At 42.3% G+C, this 26,214-nt stretch overlaps 1 protein-coding gene across 1 annotated transcript in view; it reads right to left on the bottom strand.

Moving 5' to 3' along the window:
* LOC102226142 (ephrin type-B receptor 3-like) overlaps positions 1–26,214 on the bottom strand; it is a 67,135-nt gene that overhangs the window by 26,030 nt on the left and 14,891 nt on the right. The window contains exons 3-9 of the mRNA XM_014470017.2: positions 21,693–22,365; positions 13,722–13,877; positions 7,851–8,186; positions 4,781–4,905; positions 1,704–1,860; positions 1,410–1,518; positions 1,055–1,107 (exon numbers count right to left, since the gene is read on the bottom strand). Coding sequence (XP_014325503.1) covers positions 1,055–1,107; positions 1,410–1,518; positions 1,704–1,860; positions 4,781–4,905; positions 7,851–8,186; positions 13,722–13,877; positions 21,693–22,365 — 1,609 coding nt within the window. The remainder of the gene's footprint in view (positions 1–1,054; positions 1,108–1,409; positions 1,519–1,703; positions 1,861–4,780; positions 4,906–7,850; positions 8,187–13,721; positions 13,878–21,692; positions 22,366–26,214) is intronic.

Below are 26,214 nucleotides of genomic sequence, written 5' to 3' on the forward strand. Positions count from 1 at the left end.
TGTGGCGTTCACTCCTCCTGGACCAACATGTAGCGACAGTGTTGGTCCAGGAGGACCAAAATCCTACAAATTTGATTTAATTCGTAGGAGATGAATGATTGAAAAAGTGAGTGTACTTTTTTGTGTAATATTGACAGTTATTGTTAATGATTTGAATAAAGTCTGACCTATCCGACTACCGTATTTTGTTTCGCTTTATGCGTCTTATAATCTGGTGCACCTTATAGTTTGAAAAATACGGTATACAGTTAGCATGCTAACTTCAAACTAAATATGCAGTTAGCATGCTAAATGTGTAAATATTTCTCTCTATAAATATTTAGCTTCATAAATATTTAGTGTGCAGGCTAACTATTTTGCTCTTAGCTAGCTAAATTGTTTTACAAATAACTCTTTAGCTTGTGGATTAAATATTTAGAACTGTGACATTATAAAAATGCTTGAATAGCATTGTGAAAATATAACTTTGTACCCCCATTTTTTTCTTTTATGACGGCTGAATAAGCCAAATTATTGCTGTTCATTATCGATTGTATAACTTTACAGTCGGCACTCCATAATTTTCAAATCACAATGAACAGTTTATTGGTCATTCTAGTATTTTGAATCATTTATTTTGGTTGGAAACATTAATCTGAACAAATCATAGTGTTTAGTTGATAAAAGCTCAAATAGGGGGTAGTTTGTTCAATTTGTCACAGTTGAGGAAAAGTCAGACAAACAATAAAGGCAAAAAAGAAAAAAAAATAAATCAAACAGCAACAATGGAAATGCAGAGGCTGTGTGCATGCTAAAATCTCCTCAGAAATAATGCAGATCAATAAAAACCATTATTTCACTCTTTGGCTTATTTCTTCTTCTCCCAATGATCAATAACCCTCCGGCAGCACATGCATCTGACCCTCTGCTTCATCTGCGAGGTCTGACTTCCTCCGAGCTAACAGGAACATGTCTTCTTTGACTCAAACAGGTGATTGGATAATTGACCAAATCAGTTGGTTAACTGTACTGGCATGACTACAGAGGCAGAGAGGAGCAGGACACAGAAACTCACTGTACTGCTGCAGTTTCTCGGTGTACTCCAGCTCCGACCCGCTGCGCTGCTTCCTGTAAACAACAAGCACATGAGCGTAGTCACATTCACACAATCAGCCGCGGCTCTTTCCCAGGTACGGCGAAATCGAGCTAATAAACCGCTCCGACATCAGCCGGGAAGCCAGGCCGAGGAAGAGCGCCGCTGCTTTCTTTTCCTTGGAGCTTAAGAGGCAAGAGTTGCATGGAAGCGCACACCCTTTGAATTCATCTGAAAATTTAATGAGCCTCTTTGTTCAAAGTCTAATTAACACGGCGAAACATGTAGTTCGTGTTGTCAGGGATGGAAAAAGGAAAAAAATAAATCAAACGCTTACTTAAGGCAGACAACAGCGATAACCACCAAGGCAACGACGACCACCAGGCCGGCCGAGGCCGAGCCGATGATGAGAGGCAGCTGGTCCTGCACCGACTTCTGGGGGTCACCTGGATTGTAAAACGCACACGAACAAATACCAGCAGATGGATTAAAGAGCAGCTTGAGCTGGATGTGTAATGGATACCAATTAAGTCGGTCATAAAAGCTATTAAGCCTGAACCTTCATTAGGAAAAGCTATGGCAGCAGACCATCAAGGACAGACAGCAGGGGGAGGAAGGAAAGCGTTCATACTGTGCAGGTTGGTGCTGAAGTCCATGGGGTTGCTGTAGCGACCGTACCCGGCCACGGTGCGGGCCCTGACCTGCACCACGTAGGGCGTGGCCGCCCGCAGGCCCTCCACCTTGGCCGAGCTGTGCTGGGACGTGACGGTGTGAGCCATCGCCTGGCCCTGACCCAAAACAACAGAGGAACGTCAAATGCTGCAGAATGTAACTTTTATTAAAAATATTACTTTTTTACATTTTTGTCAAAACTGTCACTATGTCGTGACTGTATGGTATGAAGAAAACTTGAGCTCCTCTGTCTTCTCCCAGAGCTACCTGGAAGCAACCAATCACAGCCAGGAGGCGGGGCTTAGTGCAGTCAATCATGGCCATGTTCTCGCCACTCTGCCTCCCTCTCCCCTCGCTTTCTGCTACGCTGAAGCTAACAGAGTCTGTCATAAATGCTAATGCTAGTTACCATGACTACCATTGACAGCAGATAAATGGTTTTCCTGTAACAGTAACTTGTTTCTCCGCCATTAGCTCATTTAGCAGCGGGAACATGAGGTTTGACTGACGGCGCTCCTGACTCTGATTGGTTGTTTTTGTTTGGGAGCGGTGCATTTCTTCAGACGATGATAGCAGCCCAATCAAGAGGAGGTCGATCTGTCAGACTGTGTGTCATAACAGACTGTCACAACAATTTGGACAGATATATAAAAGAAACTGATTCTTTTTAAAATTTGCACCTTTAAAATTTGAATTGCAACAATTTGATAATAACTGCATTAGTCCCAATATTGAAAAGATTCTAGATTGGGTATCGGTGACAATGTGCCCAATCTATAGAGACAGATCTATTCAGTCTAATTCTAAGCTTTGTTCTGAACAACGTCATGCTTAATTATTTAATTTACATATTTAGAATTCCTAATTGTTCTTTCTGAGTCATTTGAAAGAAAGTTTGTTACACTTTTCTTTTATATGTTTGACCAAAATAGCCAACCTATTGTTTTTGTCAGTTTCTTTACTATTTATTTTACGTCGGCTGTTCTACTCCTAATTGCACCGACTGAACAAATTATTGTTGTTTTCACATGTTTGACCAAACTTATGAAGCTGTTGGTGGATTTAAATGAACTGTACTGATGCATAGTTATCTGATTAATTTGTAATTCAGTGCAGTTATGTCTATGTTTTAAAAAAAGGGAGATTTTTTAAGTTAAAACATAAATTTTCTCTATTGGATCATATTTGTATGAGAAGTGAAAAAAATGGCTCAGCACATCTCTAATTAAAACAAAAATCATTTATTGGTTCTTTTTTGGGTCACTGTAAGGTCACCGTAGCGCCACAAAAAGTTCGGTTTATATCACTGAACTGCACACAGTAATCACATTCAATCATATTTTCTAATCTGCTGTTATTTATTGATGCCCTCGTGAGACAAAGCGGAGAAAATTGTAAAAGTAACATTGCTGATATTATTTTTGTTTTTTGGCTTCATCATTAATTGAAATGCACCAAGACAAAGATAAATAAAAAAAATTTAACATGATAAACATGCACTGTGGCGCAGTTGGTAGCACTGTTGCCTTGCAGCAAGAAGGTCCTGGGTTCAATTCCCAGCCCAGGGGTCTTTCTGCACGGAGTTTGCATGTTCTCCCTGTGCATGCATGGGTTCTCTCTGGGTTCTCCAAAAACATGACTGTCAGGTTAATTGGTCTCTCCAAATTCTCCCTAGGTGTGAGTGTGTGTGTGTATGGTTGTGTGTCTTGTCTGTCTCTGTGTTGCCCTGCGACAGACTGGCGACCTGTCCAGGGTGACCCCGCCTCTCGCCCGGAACGTTAGCTGGAGATATGCACCAGCACCCCTCCCGACCCCACTAAGGACAAGGGTGTTAGAAAATGGATTAATGGATAATAAAAAGTAAAAGCCCACTTGCTTATAAATGAGGATTTTCTATTTGGTTCCCTTCAAAATATTGATAAAAAGTGATCTTCTCTTGTTCACATGAACCTAATATCTCACATTATTTCATCTCATGACATATGTATACATGTATGTATATATATATATATATACATACTGTACATATATACTGTATATATATATATATATATATATATATATATATATATATATATATATATACTGTATATATATGTATATAAATGTATATATATATATATATATATATATATATATATATATATATATACAGTATATACTGGGTGAAGCATAACCCACTTTGTAAATGCAAAATGATCACTGATCAGAGATTATATGGTTTCATCATAAATTCATCACAAATTTACATTTCTGCTTATGTTATGGACCACAATAAAAGAAAAGGGATTTCTGATTAAATTGTATGTTTTTTGTATTTTAAGCAGAAATCCAATAACCTCTGTTTGTCATTAATAGTTTCTGATGAGAAAATTCAATTGCCAAACCCCCCCGTCCCCGACATCATAAGTGAATTATTCATACTCGTATTCGTTTTGTCTTTTAAAAAATGTGAAGCATAATTAATTTCAAAATGCCGCTCTGCCTGGACCTGCCACTCTGGTATGTGAAATCCTCCGGTGAAGCTAATCTAATGCAAATTACCCTGTGAACACGATAAGAGCCATTTTATTATTTACATCACAGCTCCTAAAATAGAGGTTTAAAAGATGAAGAGATTATGTCAAATCGATGTTGTGTTATCAGTGATGTTCTCTGTTGCGGGGTTAGCGGCAGCTCTGTGGCCTTAAGGCCGAGCAAATCATCGAACTGGAGCTGCTAACGTGGCTAAAGTTGACCATTAGCTTGTTTCAGTGCAGCAACGGGGTCGGTAAGCCTAAGGTTTGACCATCAAAGGTTACAAATTGGCTGCATTATGCCTGCAGGCTGTTCTTAGGGAATTGATTAATGCTAATGATGCAGCAGGCACACAGTACCAGCTGCTGACTTTGATTCTGCTGCAATTAAAATGTGCGCCCTCATCCGCAGGCCCCCGGCAACACGTTCCGATGCTCAGTTAGTGTTCGAAACAATTAAGTTGTAGTAAATTTTGATTTAAGCATTTAATGTGACACGTGGTAATGTCAGGGCTTTTACCCTCTCCTGGTACTTGATCTCGTAGTCGAGGATGACCCCGTTGGGCCTCTCGGGCGGCAGCCATGACAGGCTGAGGGTGTCTGCAGTGGAGCGCATCAGATGGACTGTTGGCACGGCTGAAGGTGCTGCAGGGAGTCACCGAGAGAGACAGTATATCACTGTGATGTAACTTAAAAGTTGCTGAGAGCTTCTTTCAAAGTTGTAAACACAGATGCAGTGAGAAAACGGCTGCGAACTGACTGACAATTTTCTGCTTAATCAATCCTAAATGGTTCCAGACTTCTTCTTTTTTTTTTTTTACATGGTGTTACTACAAGTAATAATAAATAATCACTAAAGGCATGAAAGCTACAAAAACATTTTTTAAATGACGTCCTTATGTTTCTCATAATACGAACCATAAAAGCTGCAACGTTTATAAAACATATTTTTTCCATTTTTGTTTGAAACTGTCACTCTGTTGTCATGGTATGGGACAGATAATCTGTGAAAAAACATACAAATAAAAAAGTCAATCTCTTCTATTTTCTACCAGTGAAAACACAAGAAAAGGGTCTTAGTGCTGTCAATCACATTCTCCTGTGGCGCTGCTCATTCCCCCTCCGTCCCCTTGCTCTCTGCTACAATACAGCTCAGGCTAGTTAGCATGGCGACCGATGGTGGTCACAGTTTTCCTGGAAAAGTAGTAGCAGGTACAGAAGTGTGATTGGCAGCACTAAGACCCTCCTCTCTGCTCTGATTGGTTGTTTTCGACAAGAAGTGGCGCCTTTTTGTAGGCAGCAATAGTAGCTCAGAGGAGGAGATCAACGTTTCCACAGATCATCTGCCTCATTCTACACGTTTTAACAAATGTGTAAATAAAAACAAAAAACATTTGAATCAGAAAATTAAAGCTCTCCAAGAACCAGAAATCAGAGATTCTGATGGGTACAATATAATAAAGCAGTATTTCCTCAAATAAAATAAATAGTACAGGCCAAGCTGTGACGTAGAATAAAGAACGAGGAAGAGGGTTGGGGTTTCATTTTTACTAGTTTCAGTGACGGAAACTCATTTCTCTTCCTGTTGCATTCTGTGAAACATGTTCTGGACTGAACATTGATCATGTTGGGTGTAATACAAAGCCACAACTGTGTTCTGGTGAAGCAGGCTTGAAGCATTTAAAACATTTTGGATCATAATTGTAGCACAATGTCCGTGTTTATGTTTCATTAATACAACCCCTGCAGAGAAAATGTTTCTGTCTGATTGAAATGGAAAGAGATTGAAATTTGACTTGGTGCAGAAAGCCGTAAGAGTGTAGCGCGAGAACTTATAGCTGGGAATCCAGGAAGAATACTAATCAACTTAGGAGCACACAGCAGAAGATGGATGGGCATCTGACAACTGAAAATCTGCTGAGGGAAACATACGCAGCAGAAGATAATGAGTGAAGAATTCATAGCTGCAATTAGGAAACGGGAAGTTGATGTTATGGAAGCTGAGCGCAAAATCAACAGAGAAGAACAGAAACGTAAACAACAACAACAAAAAAAGTGCAGAAAATTCTTGAGACAATCCAATAAATCCATAATGTTAAGTCGCTCCTGTTCTTGTCGGGTTTTTCCATCTCTTCCTGTCATCTCATTATTTTAGCACACTCTTTAAGGTAATTCTCCAGGGAATGCTGCCCCGTTAATGAATGCACACCTATGAGGACACATTATAGGTCAGCGTTATTAGGTCACAGCAGCAAAGACATTTGAAGCCACGTTAAAAATACTTTGGAATAAAGTCGTGGTTATGATAAAACCAGCTAGGCCCCGGCTCTGCTGCAATTATAGCAAAAGTTCTGCTTTAGCATAATTTACATTTTAGCATAAATTACATTGTAACGTAACTTCCATTCTAGCATAACTTCTGTATTAACTTATCTTTTGCTTTAGCATATCTTCTGTTGTGGCTTTTGTTATTGTAGCTATCGATACATATACATATGTGGTTGTGGCTTATGCATTTAGTTGGCACTTCTGGGCTACCGTAGGGATCATCACTGTTAACAGCTTAACTAAGCATTGCTTTAAAACGACCATGACTTCCTGTTAGACATTAAACATTATTTATTTGGACAGATATATATCCTTTGAGCTACTTTCAAATAGTTTATTAGAATATAAAGTTATTAAAATGTTTTCCCATGTACACACGCACACAAATACAGAGTTCGCTCAAATTTCCACCATTTTATAAACAATTGTTTTGATAATAAACAGAGTTTTTTCGTATGATCGGAGGGCCGAAACGCTTAAAAAGGTATTTGTTTTCCCAGATATCCGGACACATGTGGACTAGTAGGCCTGAATCAGGCTTGTGTGTAGGTTTAACTTTGAGTCACGTCTAAATGCATCTAAGTGAACCTTGGCTGTTGAAATCGTGTTTATTGTTCAGCGGGAACGCCTGGCACCCGAAGCACTAGAAACGAACCGAAACGGAAAGATGATGAATGTTCAAACTTTCCCCACCTCAGTCCTGAACAGCTTAGGAGAGGAAGTAGATGATTCACCTCTACTGTTCTGCAGCCTATTGATTTGTGATGCCTGAGTCAGTTGATAGTCACTGAGCTGGGTTCATATATGCTGCAGTGAGGTGATTAAGTGCAGGTTAACTGGAAGAGTAATTGCCGTCTGGGAGAGGCCCCCTGAACAGTTTGGTTGATGATGATGTTGCATATATTTAAGTGGCGATGTTGGAAGGTGACATTTGTCAAGACGTATGATAAGAAACCTGCTTAGTCTGCCGAGTGCTGACAGTGGGGATATAAAGCAGAATTTATCTGCCTCTTCCTGAGAACTGTCCCCGAAACGCCAAGCTGCAGCCCGGCATTTGTCCAGCTGTCACTCTCAATGAGCTTTCCTCCACACTGTTTACTCTCCGTGTTAGAACCTCTGTTGATACCCAACACTCATTAGGAAGCTCATTGACATTGACTGAAAGCGGGATCCTTTAACCAGCCTGTACTACCACGATGCTAAGTGGTATTGATCGGCACTCTGCTGTGAATCGGGCCGGCGACGGGGGGGTTATTACTAACCGGCCTGGTTGGTGGTGATGTTGACCGTGGAGTAGTTGGGCGAGGACGGGTTCTTCCCAGACACGCCATTGACGGCCTGGACCTCGAAGCTGTAGCGGGTGTGGGCCTGCAGGTTCCTCACCACCACCTTCCTCTGCCTCATGCCCAGGCGGCGCGGAGCGATGTCCACGTTGTCGTCGCAGCGCGTGCACGGGCTGAGGTCGCGCAGGCACTTCTTGCACACCACGTTGTAGACGAGGTCTCCCCGCCCGCCCGTGTCCTTGGGTTCGTCCCACTCCAGGGACAGGGAGGTCTCGTTCACGCTGGATATGACGTTGCGAGGGGCCGAGGGGATGGCTGAACAGAAACACACACGAACACACACACACACACGTGTGTGGGCACTGGAGAAGGTGGGCAGGCTGTGCTAAAACACACAAGTGAGGGTTTAGTCATCCTCCCGGTGCAGCGCTGACATTATCCTCCCTGGTGGTTAAAGAAACTGTTTTAACAGCTTTATAAAAAGGGAACAATAGGTAGCATGTGAGCAGAAAATGGAGTATAAGAGAGGTGGAGACAATATTGACATTCTTCAGTGAGAATACACACATAACATGTATGGAAATGTCTTAAAAAGGGTAAAAGGGATCATATTCCACCTCCTTCAGCATCTTTATTTAGCATAAATCCAGACTATTTGGCCCCAGAGGCTGCAGTGAACCACCAGTCAGAGAAAGTAACGTCTCCTACAACACACGCCAACACAGAGAAGACTACGCAAACACGGTTACTGTCAGTTTCTAACTAGAGATGCACCGATCCAATATTAATATCTGTATCGGTCCCAATATTGAAAAAAAATTCTAGAGCAGGTATCCGGGACAATGTACCTGATCCATAAGGGCAGATCATTGCAGTCTAATTCTATGCTTTTTGCTCTGAACGACATCATGCATTATTATTTATTTTACATAATATTTAGAATTCATAATTGCGCCATCTGAACCATTTGAAAGACGGTTTGTTGCGGCTTATTTTTCACATGTTTGACCAAAGTAGTCAGCCAGTTGTTTTTGTCCGTTTCAGTTTCTTTCTTTATTTTCCTTTGGTTTTAGCCTCCTACTCTAACTGACTGAACAAATGACAGTTGTTTTTACATGTTTGATCAAACTTGTGAAGCTGTTTGTGTGTCTAAGTGTCCTGGACTGGGGTAGAGTTATCAAATACATGTTTTATTCAGTACATTTATGTCTGTGTTTAAAAATAGAAACGTTTTAAGTCAATTCAACTGTTTTTCTGTATCGGATCGGTTTTGGCCAATGTTAAATCTCAGCTATTGGTACTGCAAGTGAAAAAAGTGGATTGGCGCATCGCTGGTTTAAAGGGCTTTATTGAGAGGTTAGAAGTGGTGAATAATGTAAAAGCAGTAAATCATATGGCTTCTTCATCAGGCCTGTTAGTTTATGAGCAAGAAAACTACTAGCATGATTATTTAGGTTCATTTAGAAATGATAGTTTTGATGAGTTTACAGGAAGTTCTTGTTGTTGTTGTTGCTGCCTGGTAGTTATGGAGTTTAGGGAGTTAAATACCTGAAATCCTCAAAACCCTGAGTTCAGATGGGATTGGTGCATCTCTACTTTAAACAGGCTCCTACAATAAAAATAATGGCTTGAAAACAAAGCAACGTTCAGTTTGTTGTTTTTTTTTTTATGTGATGCATATAAACTGTCATGCTCAAGCAGAGCTTGGCTGACCCGCTGTCAGTTTGAAATAGCTAATCTGCTCGTGACAGAGAGTTCCTGTTTGTGAGTCAGTGTGACCCAGGGCCATCGTGTTTCTATAAGCAGCGCAGCATTTTCAGCGAGAGCGCTTGAAATCAGGATAAAGTGCGATAAGCGCCGAGGAAAGCAACAGCGATCACTTGTGCAAACAGGCTTTTCATCTTATTAAGGTGCTCTGCCTCTCGGCTCCCGGCAGCAGAGAGTCCAGTCTGTCTCGCGGCAGCCGGAGAGCGAAGAACGGCTCTCTCCACAGAGTACACCTCCTCAGCTGCCATGCCCTGAGCGGCCATTTCTCTCGCCCCATCCTTTCTAATTAGGCAGACGGAGTTCAGAGTGGAAGCTCCTCTAATTGGACACCCGTCTAAAACGCACGCTGAGTCCAAGCTGCCGTCCACTGCCTTCTCTTGTGCAATGCGCAGCTTCAAAAACACAAAACGCAGGCGGCCCTGGCACCGGCTCTGACAGACCGCAGAGGCAGGACTGTCAGGCTAGCGCGCCTGCATGTGCGTTTGTGTGTGTGTGTGTCTAGTGGAAGGTGGTGGCTGTGTCCCTGCCCGCCTGTCAGCGTGCGCTGGTCAGTGTCACAGTCCACAGTGTTCCTGTGACGAGGATCTGGGGGAGACAGTTGCGGGCCGCATGTGTGTCATTTAACGTGGCGAAAGGCCCCTGGGGCTCGACTTTAGCAGCTCATGTCGCTCTAAATCAGCACGGCCAGGGAGGGACTGGTGGAACAAGTAGGCTGCGCTGCTGCCAGCAGGACAGCCGCCTGCTTACCGCTAAACAAGTCCTTCGCATTCAAATGCTGACATTTACAGGCTTTCTGCAGTTTTCAGCAACTCAAATTTAAGACCTTTTTAAGACCATTAAGAGTGACATTTAAGACCTGTATCACCACAGAAAGGTACAAAAGAAAATGGCATATTTGATGTAGTAGTAGTGCCAAGCTTATTTGCACAGACTGAACGTAGCGTCATTATAGGTGGGAAACAGAAGGGAGCCAGTGGTGAAGACGAACGTCTTCCAGACAACTGGCGATAATTTTACAATTCCATGATAAAGGCAAAAACTAATGCATCTAAAATTAACTAAAAAAACCTAAGGAATTTAATATTAATTTAAGCTAGCCAGTTAGCTCAATTTAAGTTAGCTAGCTAATGTATCTAAAATTAAGATAAATAGCTAATGCATTTTAACTTTAGACAAATTAATTTAATTGCTAAATTAAATTAATTGCTAAATTGTTAGCTAGCTTGTGCTAAGCTAGCTAACAAGGTTTGTTAGAAGCTACTTAGCGGTCGCATCAACCGCCTCGAGAATGCAGTGAATGAAGACGTCCGCACATGACTCAAAAGTTTGCCCGACAGAAAAGTCCCGAGAGAAACGCACTGCATAGCATACATGATGAAATAGTCTTGCCACCACAAAATTATAGTGATAAACGTATTTAAGGCCAACTTACATTTTTCTACTGAATTTACGACATTTTAAGGCCTTAATTGTAAATGCATCAATTTAAAACTTTTTAAGGATGCACAGACTCCCTGATTTAGAAGTATGGAGTCAGTTTGGGTTTATCATTGTGTAGCCAAACTGAATTTAAAGTATGGACTGTTTTGAAAGGGTCCACTCTAACATTATTGTCAATAATAATGACAGTATTTTCTCACCTTTTATGTGAGTCACATTGTTTTTAACCAATGTACTTACAGCTGCCTTCAGACTACCTTACCTCAAACCATCAGGGAGCAGCTGCTTTGCTCTCCTTCATACTTAAACGGATGGATCGTTTTTTACTACATGTAATGTGTACTACGCATTTATGAGCCGTCGTCATCTTGCCTGTAACAAACCACATTTAGCTTGAAAATTGCAAATAGTTTTCAGAAACTGTAGATGTTTGTGAGTAAAATATTAATTTTGGAGAATTTACTGTATCTTTTTGTGTCAGAGTTCTACATATCATGTGTTGCTTTCAAACGTTTTCTTTGTTGTTGTTTTTTTTGGTCGGTTCTTTTCTTCCAGCAAAAATGTGACATATACAAAAATGGCGTAAAAAAAACATGAGCTGAAGTAACACATCTGTCTACTCATAAACAATTCAAATTTCAGAAAAAAACAGCGGAGCCAAAGTGGATTGTTTCAGAAAGAACTGCAAACACACAACATTTGACCCATTATTGTAGGCCTAGATTCTACGGCAAATATCTCAGCACACTTGAAATAAACGAAACTAACATACAGTCAACTTTTCAGCACAATGTAGGAGATTGCTTTCAGTTAAAAATTCCACTGGCAGATTATTTCACCAGTGGAAATGGAAAATTAATTCTAAGTTAAATAATCTGCCAATGGAACCAGTACTTTTCATTAATATTAGGGACATATTGACTAAAACAAGCTGCTACGTCTTGCTGAAAAGACACCATTACACTCTGCTACTAGCTAACATGACCCAACAACCAAGTTAGTTTTCTCCTATTTCAAGTGTACTAACTTATGTGCAGAAGAAACTAGACCAAAAACACTTGGTGAGATTTCTTGTATTTGTTTAACAAAGTTAATGGATTTATTTGTGCTAGCTTGTAGATAACAAAAACAGACATTGTAGCCCAATGCGTACAATCAACAATACACGCAGTTACTGGTGATCACTGCTATTCAGAAAATGTTGGGGGGGTTTTCTCTTTTAAAAAATGTAAGAAACTAACAATAAGTAGAACATGTCTACACCAAAGCAATGCAACAAAGGCAGAGAATGATGTTTTGCTGGAGCTTCTTGTTTAGAAGTTTTAAAAAACCATTTTGGTTTCCAAGGAAGCGAAGGCAGCTGTGGCACGCATTTGGTACACATACGGAAAGCCAAAAAGGATCATGATTTGTCTGCTTTGCACCAGCGGCCGATATCTAATAATGCTGTGGAATACATCACTAGGTCTTAACTGATTTAATTAGTTATCCTGTTCGGTATACTTAGTGGATGAGGCCAAATTCACTGAAGAAAAACTTATTTTATAAGACTTAATCCAGGGCTTAGCAGATGTTTTTATTCGATACGAGGCCTGTAGGGCTCAGTTTCGATTAAACTCATAAAAAGAAAAATATCCGGCCTTGCTCTGCTCACAAGCGTCCCATCTCCCTACTACTCTTTATCTTTCTTGGTTTTTATTTATTTTCATAGGGTTTCTGCTTTTTTTTCCCCCTTTATTTTAAATACAATGAATAAATTTGACATTTGCTTCTTTTTGCTGCTCTGCAACGCTCACGCAGACCAGTGATCACAGACAACACATAATTCAAGTTAATACTTCAGGAGAATTAACTTGGCAAAATGCAAATTTTAAAAAAAAGTTTAGATTTTACGGGTCTGAAACTGGATCTGCACTATATGCGAAACGGTGATTGTCTCATTATCCACTTGTGCGAAATCCCAATTACAAAGGACTGCTCGGATGCAGTGTTTGGTAGGAAATTATATTTCAAGTGGCATGTATGCAAATTCTGCATGCCAATGATATATTTGGCCTGTTGGCTGGATCTGCACTGCCGTTGATGCCAACACTTGTTTTAATAATTTCAGCAGCTGAGATTCTAAAGCTCGCTGGGAGCGAGTGATGAAGGAAAAGAAAGAAAAGAGACAGAAGAGTGAAGGGCCGCTGCAGAAGCTCAATGTTTAATGGCTATTTGTAAGCTGGGTTACTTTTACTGCAAAGTTTCAGAGAAAACCTTAATGGGTGATTTTCTGTTAAGCGGTTGTAAACAGTTAATATCCTGCCAGAAGTAGAAAAGTCTTCTGGTTTTGGATCGATGCTAAACTTCAGATATCGGTATCAAAAGTGAAAGAAGTGAATCGGTGCATCCCTGCTTTCGTTTTTTAATTATTTCTCAATATGGTGAATACTTGCAATTAGCTATGACAACCTACAGTATATCGTCATCATCACCTTTACTAAAGACACAAGCAGTTCCATATAAAGGTGCAATAAAATCAACTGAACCTCACTGAAGATCGTGAACGTTTGAGTTCAGATCCAATCACTTTCTGCTGCTTCCCGAGGCGTTTGTCGCCGAATCGACTGCGGCCCGTTTCCGCGCCGCGGAGCGTTTACTCACTGGTGCAGGAGGAGTCCGGCGGGTCGCTGTCGGCGCGGTAGAAGCCGTTCAGGCAGGGACAGACGTTGGCTCCCCGTGAACTGGTGCGGCTGTTGGCCGGGCAGGGAGCGCACGTCCCCTCGCCGAATTTGGATTTGAAAGTCCCGGGGATGCAAGCTGGGTGGACGAGAGAGAGAGAGAGAGAAACGGGAAAGGACGATAAGAAGCGGGAAAAACAAAACGCCGCCGTCGCTTATCTGGAAGCCCAGCAGCTGTCACATCAGGACGCACCCACCTGCAAAAAAACGCTCAACATTTACAAAAGAAGCATCCGCATCGGCGTGCGCTTAAGCAGAGGGACTTATCTGTGCTTCTTTTTTTTAAAAAAATTTCTTGCATTTGCTTTTTCATTTTCATCCTCTGTGCTCGGTGACATTAATCTCCCCGAACATGGAGTCGCGATGACAGCAAAGTTTCATGTTGAAGATGAGGGGACGGGGGATAAAGATGAAGACCGACTGCTGACAGGAGATTGCTGTTGTCAGACAAAACAAGGATGGAGAATGCTTGTGTGAAAAAAAAAAAAAGGGATCCACCCCAAAGCCATCAATCAGTGTCTCCTGGCTCCTCACGGCTCTCCAAAAACCGCGCCGCTGAATACAAACGAGGGCCTCGGCGTGCATGCAGAAGACGCTCCATAATAAGCCCATAAATCAATCCAAATGAAGGGACATCAGAACAGACATGAATTAGCTCAGCCGAGTTATGAGGAGAGTATACAAAGTGCGGTAATCTGAGGCGATGTGTCCAAGAGATTAATTTAAATTCCTAAGTGTCGGGCTGAAAGTTGGCTGATATGGAGTCTTAAGGATAAACCGGCGTAAGCCCAGACTAAAGAAGGATTTTGATAAAGGGGATTAGCAGCGAAAGGTCTGGATAGATCTGCCTCGGGAGCCGCTGGTTTTACTGTTCGCCACATTCCTAACCGGTGGTGTAAAAGTGGGGGAGTCTGGCAAACATCTGTCCTGTCAGCATGACGGCTCATAAAACCCAGAGAGAGAGAGACACAGAGAGAGAGAGAGGAGAGGGTGATTAAGTAGTTAGGCTAAGTGGGCTTTCAGTTTCGGCTCCACCCAAAGTCAAAACAACGGCATGATTAGAGAAGCCAACAGCTAACAGCCCTGCAGCGGCGTTGCGCAATAAAGCTCGCAACAGTGACCGCGCTTCCACTGCGACTGCGCCCAAAACTAATGCTGAAAAATAAAACACAAGTTTGCATTGGCAGTGTTCCCATTAAATAACAAAACGTGATTAAAATCAGATGTGAATTAGTTTGTTCACACGAGAAGTCATTAAAAACCATCATCCTCCCGCCACTTCCTGTCGTCGTCTTCTTCGTTTCCGCCAGCAGTAACGTCCGGCTGTCGATCATGTGACTCGTGTGACACAAACAAAAAAAAGTGTTTCCACTGCAGTGTTCTGAAATACATTAATTTTGAAAAACCACCTTATACTAGTGCAAAAACATTTTTGGAAAAAAATTTGCTTTTTCCAAATTGCCATGTTTCCATTAAGCAAATTTATTATCGTAATTCCAATTTGAGCAAGTTTATAGTCAGTCAAGAAACTACAGGTCAACTTCAATCCCAACACTTCCAGCTCTAGTTTATCTTACAATTTTGTCCTTTTCTACCAGAAACCATTCATTGTAACCATTAATTAACAGTTAATGTTTTTCTGTAGTTAAGCAACTGCAGAACCTGCAAAAGTAAAAATAATATATAATCTAATTGGCTATGAAAACTACATGACTGCAAAGCTGAATACATCGAGTATGATGGATGTGTCAAACTCAAGACCTGGGGGCCAAATCTGGTCCGTTCCCATAACTTTTCTCGATGTCAAGTTATAGTCCACATTTAAGATCATATGTAAGCGCAAAACTAGCAAAGTTCCTTGGAAATATTTTTAAATTAGTACCACAAAATTTTAGATCTTTAAATTAAAGAACCAAAAACTGTTTTTAGCTGAATATTTTCTTCAATGGAATATTATATTTCTAGACAATGGTGTAAAAAAAGCATGTAGTTTACAATCAATTGGTCTTAATGACTTGATAAAAATTTGCACAACACCGTGTTGCCTCTGCCCCCACCTGTTGCTGCACACAGAAAATCAGTTAGCTAAAAAAATTGCCACTTCACTTGTTTTTCTCACTTAAAGCACAAACAAATTCCCAAGTTTGGAAATATTGAATGATCCCGAAAAGCACAAGACTTCAATAGAGTTGAGAGTCAATTCTTAAGGATTCTGTTTCTGTTTCATCCATCTGCCTGTTGTTTTCACTCACTTCTCCTTGTAGGGTCAGAGGGGACCTGGTGTCTGGCCCCACCGGTTATTGGGGCAGTTATTGGGTTCACCCTGGACAGGTCACCAGTCCATCACAGGGCAACACAGAGACACGGGACAACCGAACATACACACACACACACTCACACACAGCTTAGAGAGACGAGTTAAGCTATCAGCTATGTTTTTGGACACAGATGAACCGATCCAAAAGCAATATCTGAGGTTTAGGATCGACTGACATCGATCTGAAAAAGAAAAATTGCTGAACTGACTTACAATGTTTCTTTCTCTTTTTTTTAACCTAGACATAAATGTACTGACTTACAAACTAATTGTGTAACTCTGCACCAGAACAGCTCACACAAATACACCAACAGCTTCACAAGTTTGGCCAAAACATGTAAAAACAACTTTAATTAGTTCAGTCAGTACAATTAGTGGAACAGCCAATTTAAAATAAATAATAAAGAAACTGACAAACACAATAGGTTGACCATCTTGGTCAAATATGTAAAAATAAATTGCAACCTGGAACCTGGTCATCCCAGCAGTCAGACACCGACACAGCCCACAGCAGTCAGACCGGTCAGCGCTGACGAGGAGAAACTGCCCCAGAGCCCCCAACCATTAACCCGCCGCAGCGGCTGGAGCGCTAAAGCGCCATATGAGGAAGGGCAGAGTGCCATCCCATCTGGTGAGACAGCCCAGAGAAGGCCAAGAGGAAGAGGGGTTCCCACCACAGCACAACGCAATCCCCACAGTCCACAGCTGGCCCCACGCCCCCCACAGAGCAAAAGGCCAGCCAGTGACACCGCCAATGGCTTCTTCACACCACCAGTCCCCGCCAAGCGGCCCTGGGCACAGAGGCAGGAACAAAAGAGAGGGCTGCACGGGATCCACACAGCGCCCAGCCTCATCACAGCATCGCCCAGGTCGCTACAAATGGAGACCGTAGCCAGAACCCCCCAGAGTTACCAGGGAACCCCTGAGAGGAGTCCAGCAGGAAATGAGAATCTTTTACAGTAGATTATAAGAAGTTACTTTAAATTGTCGGTTGTCATTGTGGTAGACAAAGTACTCAACTATAGTATCCGAGTAAAAGTTTACTCCAGTTAAAGCACTGGAGTACTTAGTTTTGAAAATACTTCAGTATTCACAAGTACAAACAGTACATTGCTGTGTGGTTTTCCGAGGCCTTGTAACTTGCTAAAACAACGTATTGACATGTAGAACCACTCTGCTACAAAACATCTACGCCACTTTAAGGGGCAGTGTTATATATTTTCCAGCCATCTAGTGGCATTTTACAGCATAGTCAAGTAGTTCAGTTATAAAAATGCTGTGAACATCGAAAATGACTTTAAAGAAAATTGACTGTAATTTAACGCCCTGAAATTGGGTCTCTGCCTCTTTAAGAAGCTACTGTTCTTTCTGAAACTGCCTCCAGTAAATCATCACAACATGGCTCCTCTATTTAACCCTAACAACATTTTTACCAACGTTTCAGTGAAGAAAAGCAGCAACAGCAGACTACAAGTCTGTGCTGAGCTTAAAGGGATGAATTATAAGTTCCCCAAAGAATGAATACTCCAGTAAGGATACTCAAATACAATTTATTTAGGTATAGCACTCAAGTAATTGCACTTCATTATTTTTAGAAATTTGACTAAGTATAAAACAGGCCAAAAATAATCAAATGTTGCAAGTTATACAAATGGATCTAGGGGTCTAATGACATTCACCATCCAGTGCAGGGCTCCACTCAGCTCACCTTAAGGAAGACACCAAGTGAAGCAAAGCTTGTGGCGCGAGTTCTGCTTTCATCTCCTCGGTCTGCCCCCCCCTGAGTGTTGACCTGCCTTAATCAGTTTTTGTTTGTATGCGACCGTCGCCAGTCTTGTATGTTATGGTTACGTAAGCTGCAGCAGTGTGCAGAGAAGAGACAGAGGAAGGACGCAGACTCGTATATCCATGACGCGTGAAATGTCCGGCCATCTCCATTTTGTACCCAAAACTTTGGAAAACGACCAAAACTGCAACGATGCAAAGCGCTCAGCATCCATGTTTTCTTCTGCATGAAACAAAGCCCACCATTATTTCCTTTAGTTTATTGTACTCTCATTTCTTTCGAGTGTCTGCTGACTCACACCCCCTCCCTCCCTCCGTCTCTCTCTCTCTGTCTTGTTTTAATCCATTAACCTCTTTGGAGGGCATGGTGATTTTCCTGTTTTTGATCCTCCATTTCTCCCCCTATTGTCTTTTCCCCTCTCCTCCTCCCTCCATCTCATGCGGCGTTTGGCTCGGAGCGGCCAGACGGAGGTAAGGAATGAAACGTCTGAGTGATTAATGTCGGCGTGGCGGCGTTGGCTCGCGTTGGTCTGAATGGTGTTAATGAGCGTGGCCGCCTGTAGATTAACTAACGGGTAGGCCGCCGAGGAAATTACACTTCCTCATCACAAGCGCTGGCTGAAGCCCTGGAGAGCTTTTTTTTTTTTTATCAGGCTTCGGCGGCAAGCTTTTAACCTTGAGCAGCCAAATGGCAACGAATGAGCTCTCCGGCGCGTGTTCAACACCATTTCTCACGCCCAGGTGAGAGAAGGTTTTGCGTGCGCCGTCTCTGACTTCCTGCCGCCAGCTGCCATTTTCATTCCCCTCCTTTTAGCAGCTGTTTCTGTCCGCGCTTTGGCAATTCACACCTCGTCCCCCCCGCACCCCCCTCTCCCTCCGTCTCTCCCTCCCCAACGCTATCTCTCTTCTCTGGGATTCATCTTCCCATTCTATTATCTGCGTTTGCCTCTGCGAAAATGTATTGGCTCTCGGTTTTGTGCCATCCGACTATCTTTCTTTCCCTCCTGTCCCGCTTGCACAATATTTGTATGCGGCTCTTCTCTGCAACACCTCATTAATTCATACTCCTCCCCTGCCCCTCTTCCTCCTTCACCCCCCACGCCCCTCACCCCCTTTCAGGAGCCACACAATAAATGCGAAGAAGAGGGCACAGGCTGAGGTGACTTGCATTGAGCATACAAAGGAGCTGTAGTTGAACAAAAGTCAAAACGAATAAAAATAAAAGTTAAATACTGTACAGGGCGTGGTCCGCTTAGAGCTGCGGAATGTAACTTTTAGAAAAAATGCTTGCATCATGGCTAATGGCGGAGAATCGACTTATCGTAAAAGGAAAAACGTTTCTCCGCCGTCATCTGTGGCTGTGCTAACTAGCCTTAGCCTCTTCTTCTCTTTTGACTTTACTGGCTGTTTCAGTTTACACTACCACCACTTACTGAAGAGGAGTGTGAGCGAGAATTGAAAGCCTAACCTACATTTTACTGAACAGTTCTGATTCTACAAGACACCGAAAGAAAATGCTTAAAATTTCAAGTGGGATTTGAATTTAAGAGAAGAAACTCAACTAATTTAAATTTCTCTTTTTCACAACAGGCTTTGTGGTCAGGAAGAAGTCGCAGCATAACAGAGAGCAAAGGGGTGGAAGGGACGGGGGAGGAGCAGCGCCACACAAGATTGTGTTTGACAGCGCTAAGACACGCCTCCTAGCTCTGATTGGTTGTTTCTATTTAGAACTGGGAGAAGGCAGAGGAGCTTGATTTTTTTTTTTTTCAGATTGTCTCATACCAGACTGTCACAACAGTGACAGTTTCAGCAAACATGCAAAAAAGAAAAAAAATATTTTATATACATTATATACTGCAGTTTTATTAAGGATAATTTTTTTAAAAATGACAGTATGAGGCCCTGCGCACATAGAGAGGAGCTCGGTATGTTTTTTGTTTTTTTTTATAAAAATGTGCATCCACACAAACTCTGCAACACTCCCAGAGAATGACCGAAGCACACAGAATGTCGCCAGGAAGCGGGAAAGAGAGAAAGATGGAGCTATGACGTCATTGATTAAAAAAATAATGCACGGCCACATGGAAACATGAAATCGCCACTTTGAAATGTATTCACTCTAATTCTGGTTTTAAAAACGATCGTTTCTAGTTTCGTAAAACTCCAAAACCGTGTGAATGCACAACCTGAACATCTGCAGACGCACCTAAAACCGTCTCTTTCTTAACGGGGCCTAAAAGTTACAAATATTTCGTCACATCATTCCCTCAATCTAAAGCTCTTTCAACCAAAGAAAGTGAGATTTCTCTTGCTCTATGGATCACAGTGTAATGCAGCGCTGCTCCCTCCCCTACATATTGCTACTCACTTCCAGTCAGTAGGCAAAGAGAATTAAACTGATTTTTTTCCCTGACAAGAAAGGGAAAAAAAAGACTCTTAGAAAATGTTTCTGGTTTAAAAATCATTAATAACATGGAATCTAAAAGAAACCTACTCACCACTATTATGAAGCTATTGACATAGTAACACAGGTGTATTATTTGCGATAAGCACTTAAACACTACTGAAAACATTCAGTAGGTGTTTATTCTATTCTATGTATAAATATTAAGTAAACACATTAAAGAAAAAGGATTGAAGTAGAAATACATCAGATGTTTACGTTTGTTCCTGAAGGTCACATCATTCGTCAGAAATTAAATATTTTTTGATTTAGATCAATTATGATCACAACAATTATTTCTATTTGCTAAATACCTGAATAACAAACTGAAGTTTTAAGACACCAAGATCACTAAACTTTCTAACTTGGGAACAAACCAAAAGAAGAGGCTGTCATTATGTACGGTGAAATGAAAGGCTGAAGAGAGGAAGAGGCCAGCGTTCCAAAAGTCAGATAAAATAAAATAAAAATTTTAAAAAGCCAGTGTAAAGTTGGCAAATGCAGTCAGAAACAAAATCCTTAAATTTTGGAGACGTGTTTCCCAACCTTGGTTCTCAAGGCACTCCGCCCTGCATGTTGGAGATGTTTCCCTGCAGTTCAGCAAGAGTTTGTTAATGACCCATCAACTGAAATCAATGTGCTGAAGCAGGGAAGCATCTGAAACATGCAGGGCAGCATGCCTAGAGCACCAGGGTGGAAGAAACTGCTGCAGTCTGATGCAACTAAAGTGTAAGTGTTTGACTTTAAGGGCCATCGCTACTTTTGGAGGAAAAACGAGTAAAGATTGCAAAAGGTGAAGAATGGGATAATGTTGTGTGGGTGTTTTGCTGCAGGAGGGACTGGTGCACTGCATAAAGTAAATGGCAACATAATACAAGAACATTATGTGGAAATATTGAAGCGACATTTCAAGACATCAGGCATGAAGTTCAGGCTTTGGCAGAAATGGATCTCTGGAAAGGACGAGGACCCTAAGCTAACACTACATTACTTACAAAGTAACTTAAGGACAACTAAGTCCATGTTCTTAACATTAAAAAGTTTGTGGGAAGAGCTGAAAAAATGCATGTGTGCAAGGAGGTCTACAAACCCGACCCAGTTCCAGCAGTTCTGTCAGGAGGAATGAGTCAAAGTTCTACTCTGTTGTGAGAAGCTTGTGGTAGAAAACCTACATTTGACCCAAGTCAACACACCTTAAAGACAGTTCTGTAACATGTCAAGGAAATCCATCTTAAACTTCTGATCTTGTCTATATTTATTTCTAGGTAGTTGGATCAACTGTCAGTTTTAAGTCAAAGCAATTCTATACTGTGAAAGGCCAGTGTGTGGTGAAAGTCCTGTGCTCTTACCCTGGCACTGTGTGCTGTCTGCAGAGGGTTCATAGCCGGCGACACAGGTGCACGAGCCCACCGGAACCATCCACTCTCCGTCCCCGTTGCAGTACAGTTTGAGAGGGACGGACACCTCCATGGCGTTGGCCACGCAGGCCCCTGGCGCAATCACCAGGGAGGTGGCTTCTGCACCCGTGGCGGTCTCAGGGAAGACGGCGAAATTGGCAATGGTGGTGGAGCACTTCTTGAAGAAAACCCTGACTGAGATGAGCGACATGCAGGCCCCCAGGTCCTGGAAGGCCAGGTAGAAGCCGGCCTTGGACAGGGGGCCGAAGCTGCGCACTTTGGTGTTGATCCTGCCGGCCTCCAGCAGAGAGAAGCTCTCGTCCGGAGCAATAGTATCCACCTTCACGTAAGGGTTCTCCCTCCACAGGGGGCTGCTGTCTGTAGCCATGTCCCCCTCTGACTCATAGTAAAACAGATTAAAGGTCTCCTTGCAGGAGCCTGGGATGTTGGGGATGCTTGCGCAGTCGCGGACAGAGAACTTGAGTTCCACGTAGACTCTAAGCACTCCCCTGCGGGGGATGAAGTCTGTCCTCAGCCAGTTGTTCTGGTTCGGCTGCCGGACGTTGCACACCTGGTAGGTTCTGATCGGGCTCATGGAGTCGTCGTATCCGCTCACTTCCTCCCACTGCGAGAGGAAAAAAAATAAAAGACAGAGGAACTCGGTCAAAGGAAATCCTAGTAACCTGACTGGAAAGCTAATGAGTGTTAGTGATTGTAGATCGAAAAAAAGGGGCAATTAAATTTCTGCCAGTAAAACTCCGAAGTTTTGAGATTAATCTCAGAAACTTTGTAGAGAAAACTTTGCAGTTGAAACTTTTTCACTTTTCAAACTCTGAAATTTCCAAGTTGTGTTTTGTTTTGTTTTTTTAGAACATTTGAGATTAATCATAAAATTTCAAAGTTTTCTGAGTTACTTTTCTTTTCCCTAGAGAATTTCTGAGATGAATGTCAAAATCTTGGGAGTTTTTCTAGCAAATTTTCAACTTTTTACTCTCAGAAATGTCGACGTTTTTTTTCTAGAAAATTTCTGAGATTAAACAAAAAATTTCTGAGTTTTTTGGCTTCGTTTGGTTTCCTAACTACAATGCTCCTAATATGCCATTGTTTAACCCAGACTCTGGTCTTTAGTCGCTTAGAAAACCCTAAAAGATCTAAAATGTTGTTTGTTGACATTAACTAATGCTTCCTAATGCAAGCTGCTCAAGCATGGAAGACGTTCAAAACAGTCCTGTGGCGCTTGGAACGGATTACAAAAAAGAAATGACACACACACACACACACCCCTACACACGCACATACACGCCGACACACATTCCCGCAGCATGCTGTGTGTACACGAGGCCTGTGAGGAATAATTTGCAGCTAAAACGCTTCTAATTGCATGAATCATTCAGAAAATTCCAATCATTATGGGCTATTAATAGATAACATTTTCCCATTAAAACACATTTCACGCATTCTATCTGTTTGACTAGTACCGATGCCGAGCGCGTGCCGGAGGTCTGCGGGAAAGAAACGGGGGGGCGGGGCGGGCACTCTTCTTCGGCTGTGATCACAGCAAAATGTGTCGATTTAAAAGCTTTATCAAATCCTACCCTCAGTAGGACGACCTGTCTGTAAATCTGACGCGGCGCAGTCGACTGAGCTTGAGGAACGAGATTTGGGTCTCTCACACAAACGGCACCGTTGAAACTCAAACGTTCCCGTGTGCCTTTAATGAACGGAACTCCGTCCGTGTGATCGGGTCCAGCGGTGTGATCGCTGCGCACTACGTCTTCATACGCATGAAGCATGACTGCATGTATTTGCATATATTAGTTCATAAAGCTGCCACGCTCAGCCGAGTTGGAGCTCAGGAAACGCTGATTTAACATCTTAGATGATAAAATTCAAGTAACTTTTGACTTTGTGTTTGCATTTATAAAACAGTGATGACAATACAGTTTCACATCACCTTGCAAAGGTATCCAGGCCCCTTGAGCTTCTGGATTTTGTCTCATTACAGCCGCAAATCTTAATATATTTTATAGGAATTTATGTCAGATGTACACAGTTTGCTTAATTGTGAAGTAAATCTTTGAAATGACTTATCTTGACTCTCTTTACTCTGATATCCCTGAATACAATCCAGTGCAGAGAAACAGCTTAGCTTCCCATGGTAACAGTGGAGGAGCTGCCAAAATACATATCTCGGGTGTGAGAATCTGCCAACGAGACATTATTGGGGCACTTTGACTTAAACGCATTAGAAATATGGCACAAAGAAAGTCAGTATTGTAAAAACCCATAAGAAGTCTTGCTTGTCAGATTGCCATGATCAAACATGTGGATGATGGTGTTTTCCGAGGACGATACTGGAAGTAAACTTCTTATGCCCCGTCTCTATTGGTGTAACTTAACCGGTTCTTCCTCAATCAGCCCTGCCAGATTCATCTCCGTTTGAAGATACTGTAGTTCTTCGTTTTTTGGGTGGTTCAAGCTGGATCTAGTCGGGTATTGTGCTCAAGCAATTTGATTGGCAGTAGACTGCATCCATCGGTTGACCCATAGATGTACATCAACCATATCCACATCTCAACCACCAACCCACAACAAGACCGTAGAAGCTGCTAATCGATCATTCCATTGATAAACTTGGGGTCCAAACATTTTTATGAGTTGTGGTAGAAGAATAAAATACAGAATCAACTGGACGGTGCAACCCACAATGAACAGTTACACAGAGAGATTTTGGAAAAACTTTCCACCCAAAGCTAAATGCGCAAAAGACGTCAACAGCCCATCTCCAGCTTATCCTGCTGAGCCCAAAAGGGCCGGATGAGCCGGAGATGGGCTTTGCACTCAAGCGATTTGTTTGGCAGCAGTCTGCATTTGTCGACTGGCCCGTAGAGTTATGTCAACAACATCTCAACCATCATTTTCAGTGATGGTTCAAGCTCCAACTCAATAGTTTGTGAGATTGAACCAATCAATGACTCCATGGTCAAACCTTGAGGTCCAAACCTTTTTAATCGACTGCGGGGGAAGAGAATGCCTTGCATCAACTGGACGGGGCAACAAACAACTACAGTGAGAGATTTCTGGTGGCCCAAGCATACACGCTCCACATGACATCAATTGACTACAGCTGCAGCGTGCTCACGGCCCGCCAATATGCACGCCCACATAGTGAGGAACACACTGCCCATGGAGGCGAGTCCAACTAGAACTGGACCAGACAGTGGCTAGTCAAAGTCCTGACTTAAATCCAACTCTGATCACATAACATTTATGTTTACAGGTGTTCTCCGTTGAATTTAGCTGAGCTCGAGCTGCTTTGCTAACAAGAATGGGCAAAGCATCTAGCTGTGCAGGGGTGATAAAGATTTGCAACTGAAAATTGGTCCTACAAAGTACTGTACAACACTTTTTAAGACTCTTAAAAATTAATAAGTTCATAGTTATTCATTTGAATGTGTGGGAATACCTTAGCAAAGCACTATATTTGTATTTAACAGCGATGTTTATATACAAACTAATATTAGAAGCCCTAATATATATTGTCCACTGGTCAATAAATTCATTCCATTAGGAAATAACCTTGTGAGACTTCAATGTTTCTATTTTTTTCCCCCTTCGGTTCCCAGTTCAACTGAATGCTTCGTTTCCATAACAAATGACTGCCCCAGAAATTGATTATTTCAACTGGAGGGAAAATAATGCATAACTCATCTCACGTCTCCGGGCTGCCGGGCAATTTATCCCCAAACGATGAGCCCAAAGAGTCGGCATCAGACGTCGTAAATCACCAGCAACACGTTGACGCGCTACCTGACAAATATGATAATTGCCGGCCCCTGAACGAACGGGCTATGCCGGGGCGTGAGGGGAGCGAGGGTGGAGGGTGAAGGGGGGCGGGGTGCGCTGCCTCGCCAGTCCTGACATATGACTTCATGGATGCCAGGACATTCAGGAGTGGGCCGGAGTAAAAGAAGGGGGGGATTGAAAAAGGAAAAAAAAAAGGGAGCTGGTGGAGGTGGTTTCCATGGCAACCCAGCATTTCCATTGACTGACTTTGCGCTCACGTAGCGAAGACAAATTGTGCCGGCCGGGTGTGGGGGAGGTCTGTCAGGCTGTTAGCCCTGGGGTCAAATTCATGTTGTTTTATTTTCTCACAATTCCTACAGGGGGTATCAACTGAAAACCCTTAATTTCTGCCTGTAATGCACTCCTGGGCCCGTATTATAAAAGACGCATGCTTCCAGGTTGCCAGGCCCTCTTTCCTGGGGAGAGACGGAAGCTGCGGCCCACCTATCTAGTCCTCACATTAAGGGGATTTTCTTCCGGCCTCGATATTTGCTCATTTCGCGGCACCAAGTACAATCTACACATGCAAACTCTTGCACTTTTTTTTAAGGACTCCAGAAAGATGTACACACTGAAATCTCACATTTATTTCACACAATGTCGCCGTGTGCTTTTTACTGTCCAAGAA

This window comes from Xiphophorus maculatus, chromosome 6 (assembly GCF_002775205.1).
Source record: "Xiphophorus maculatus strain JP 163 A chromosome 6, X_maculatus-5.0-male, whole genome shotgun sequence".
Classification (NCBI taxonomy): domain Eukaryota; kingdom Metazoa; phylum Chordata; class Actinopteri; order Cyprinodontiformes; family Poeciliidae; genus Xiphophorus; species Xiphophorus maculatus.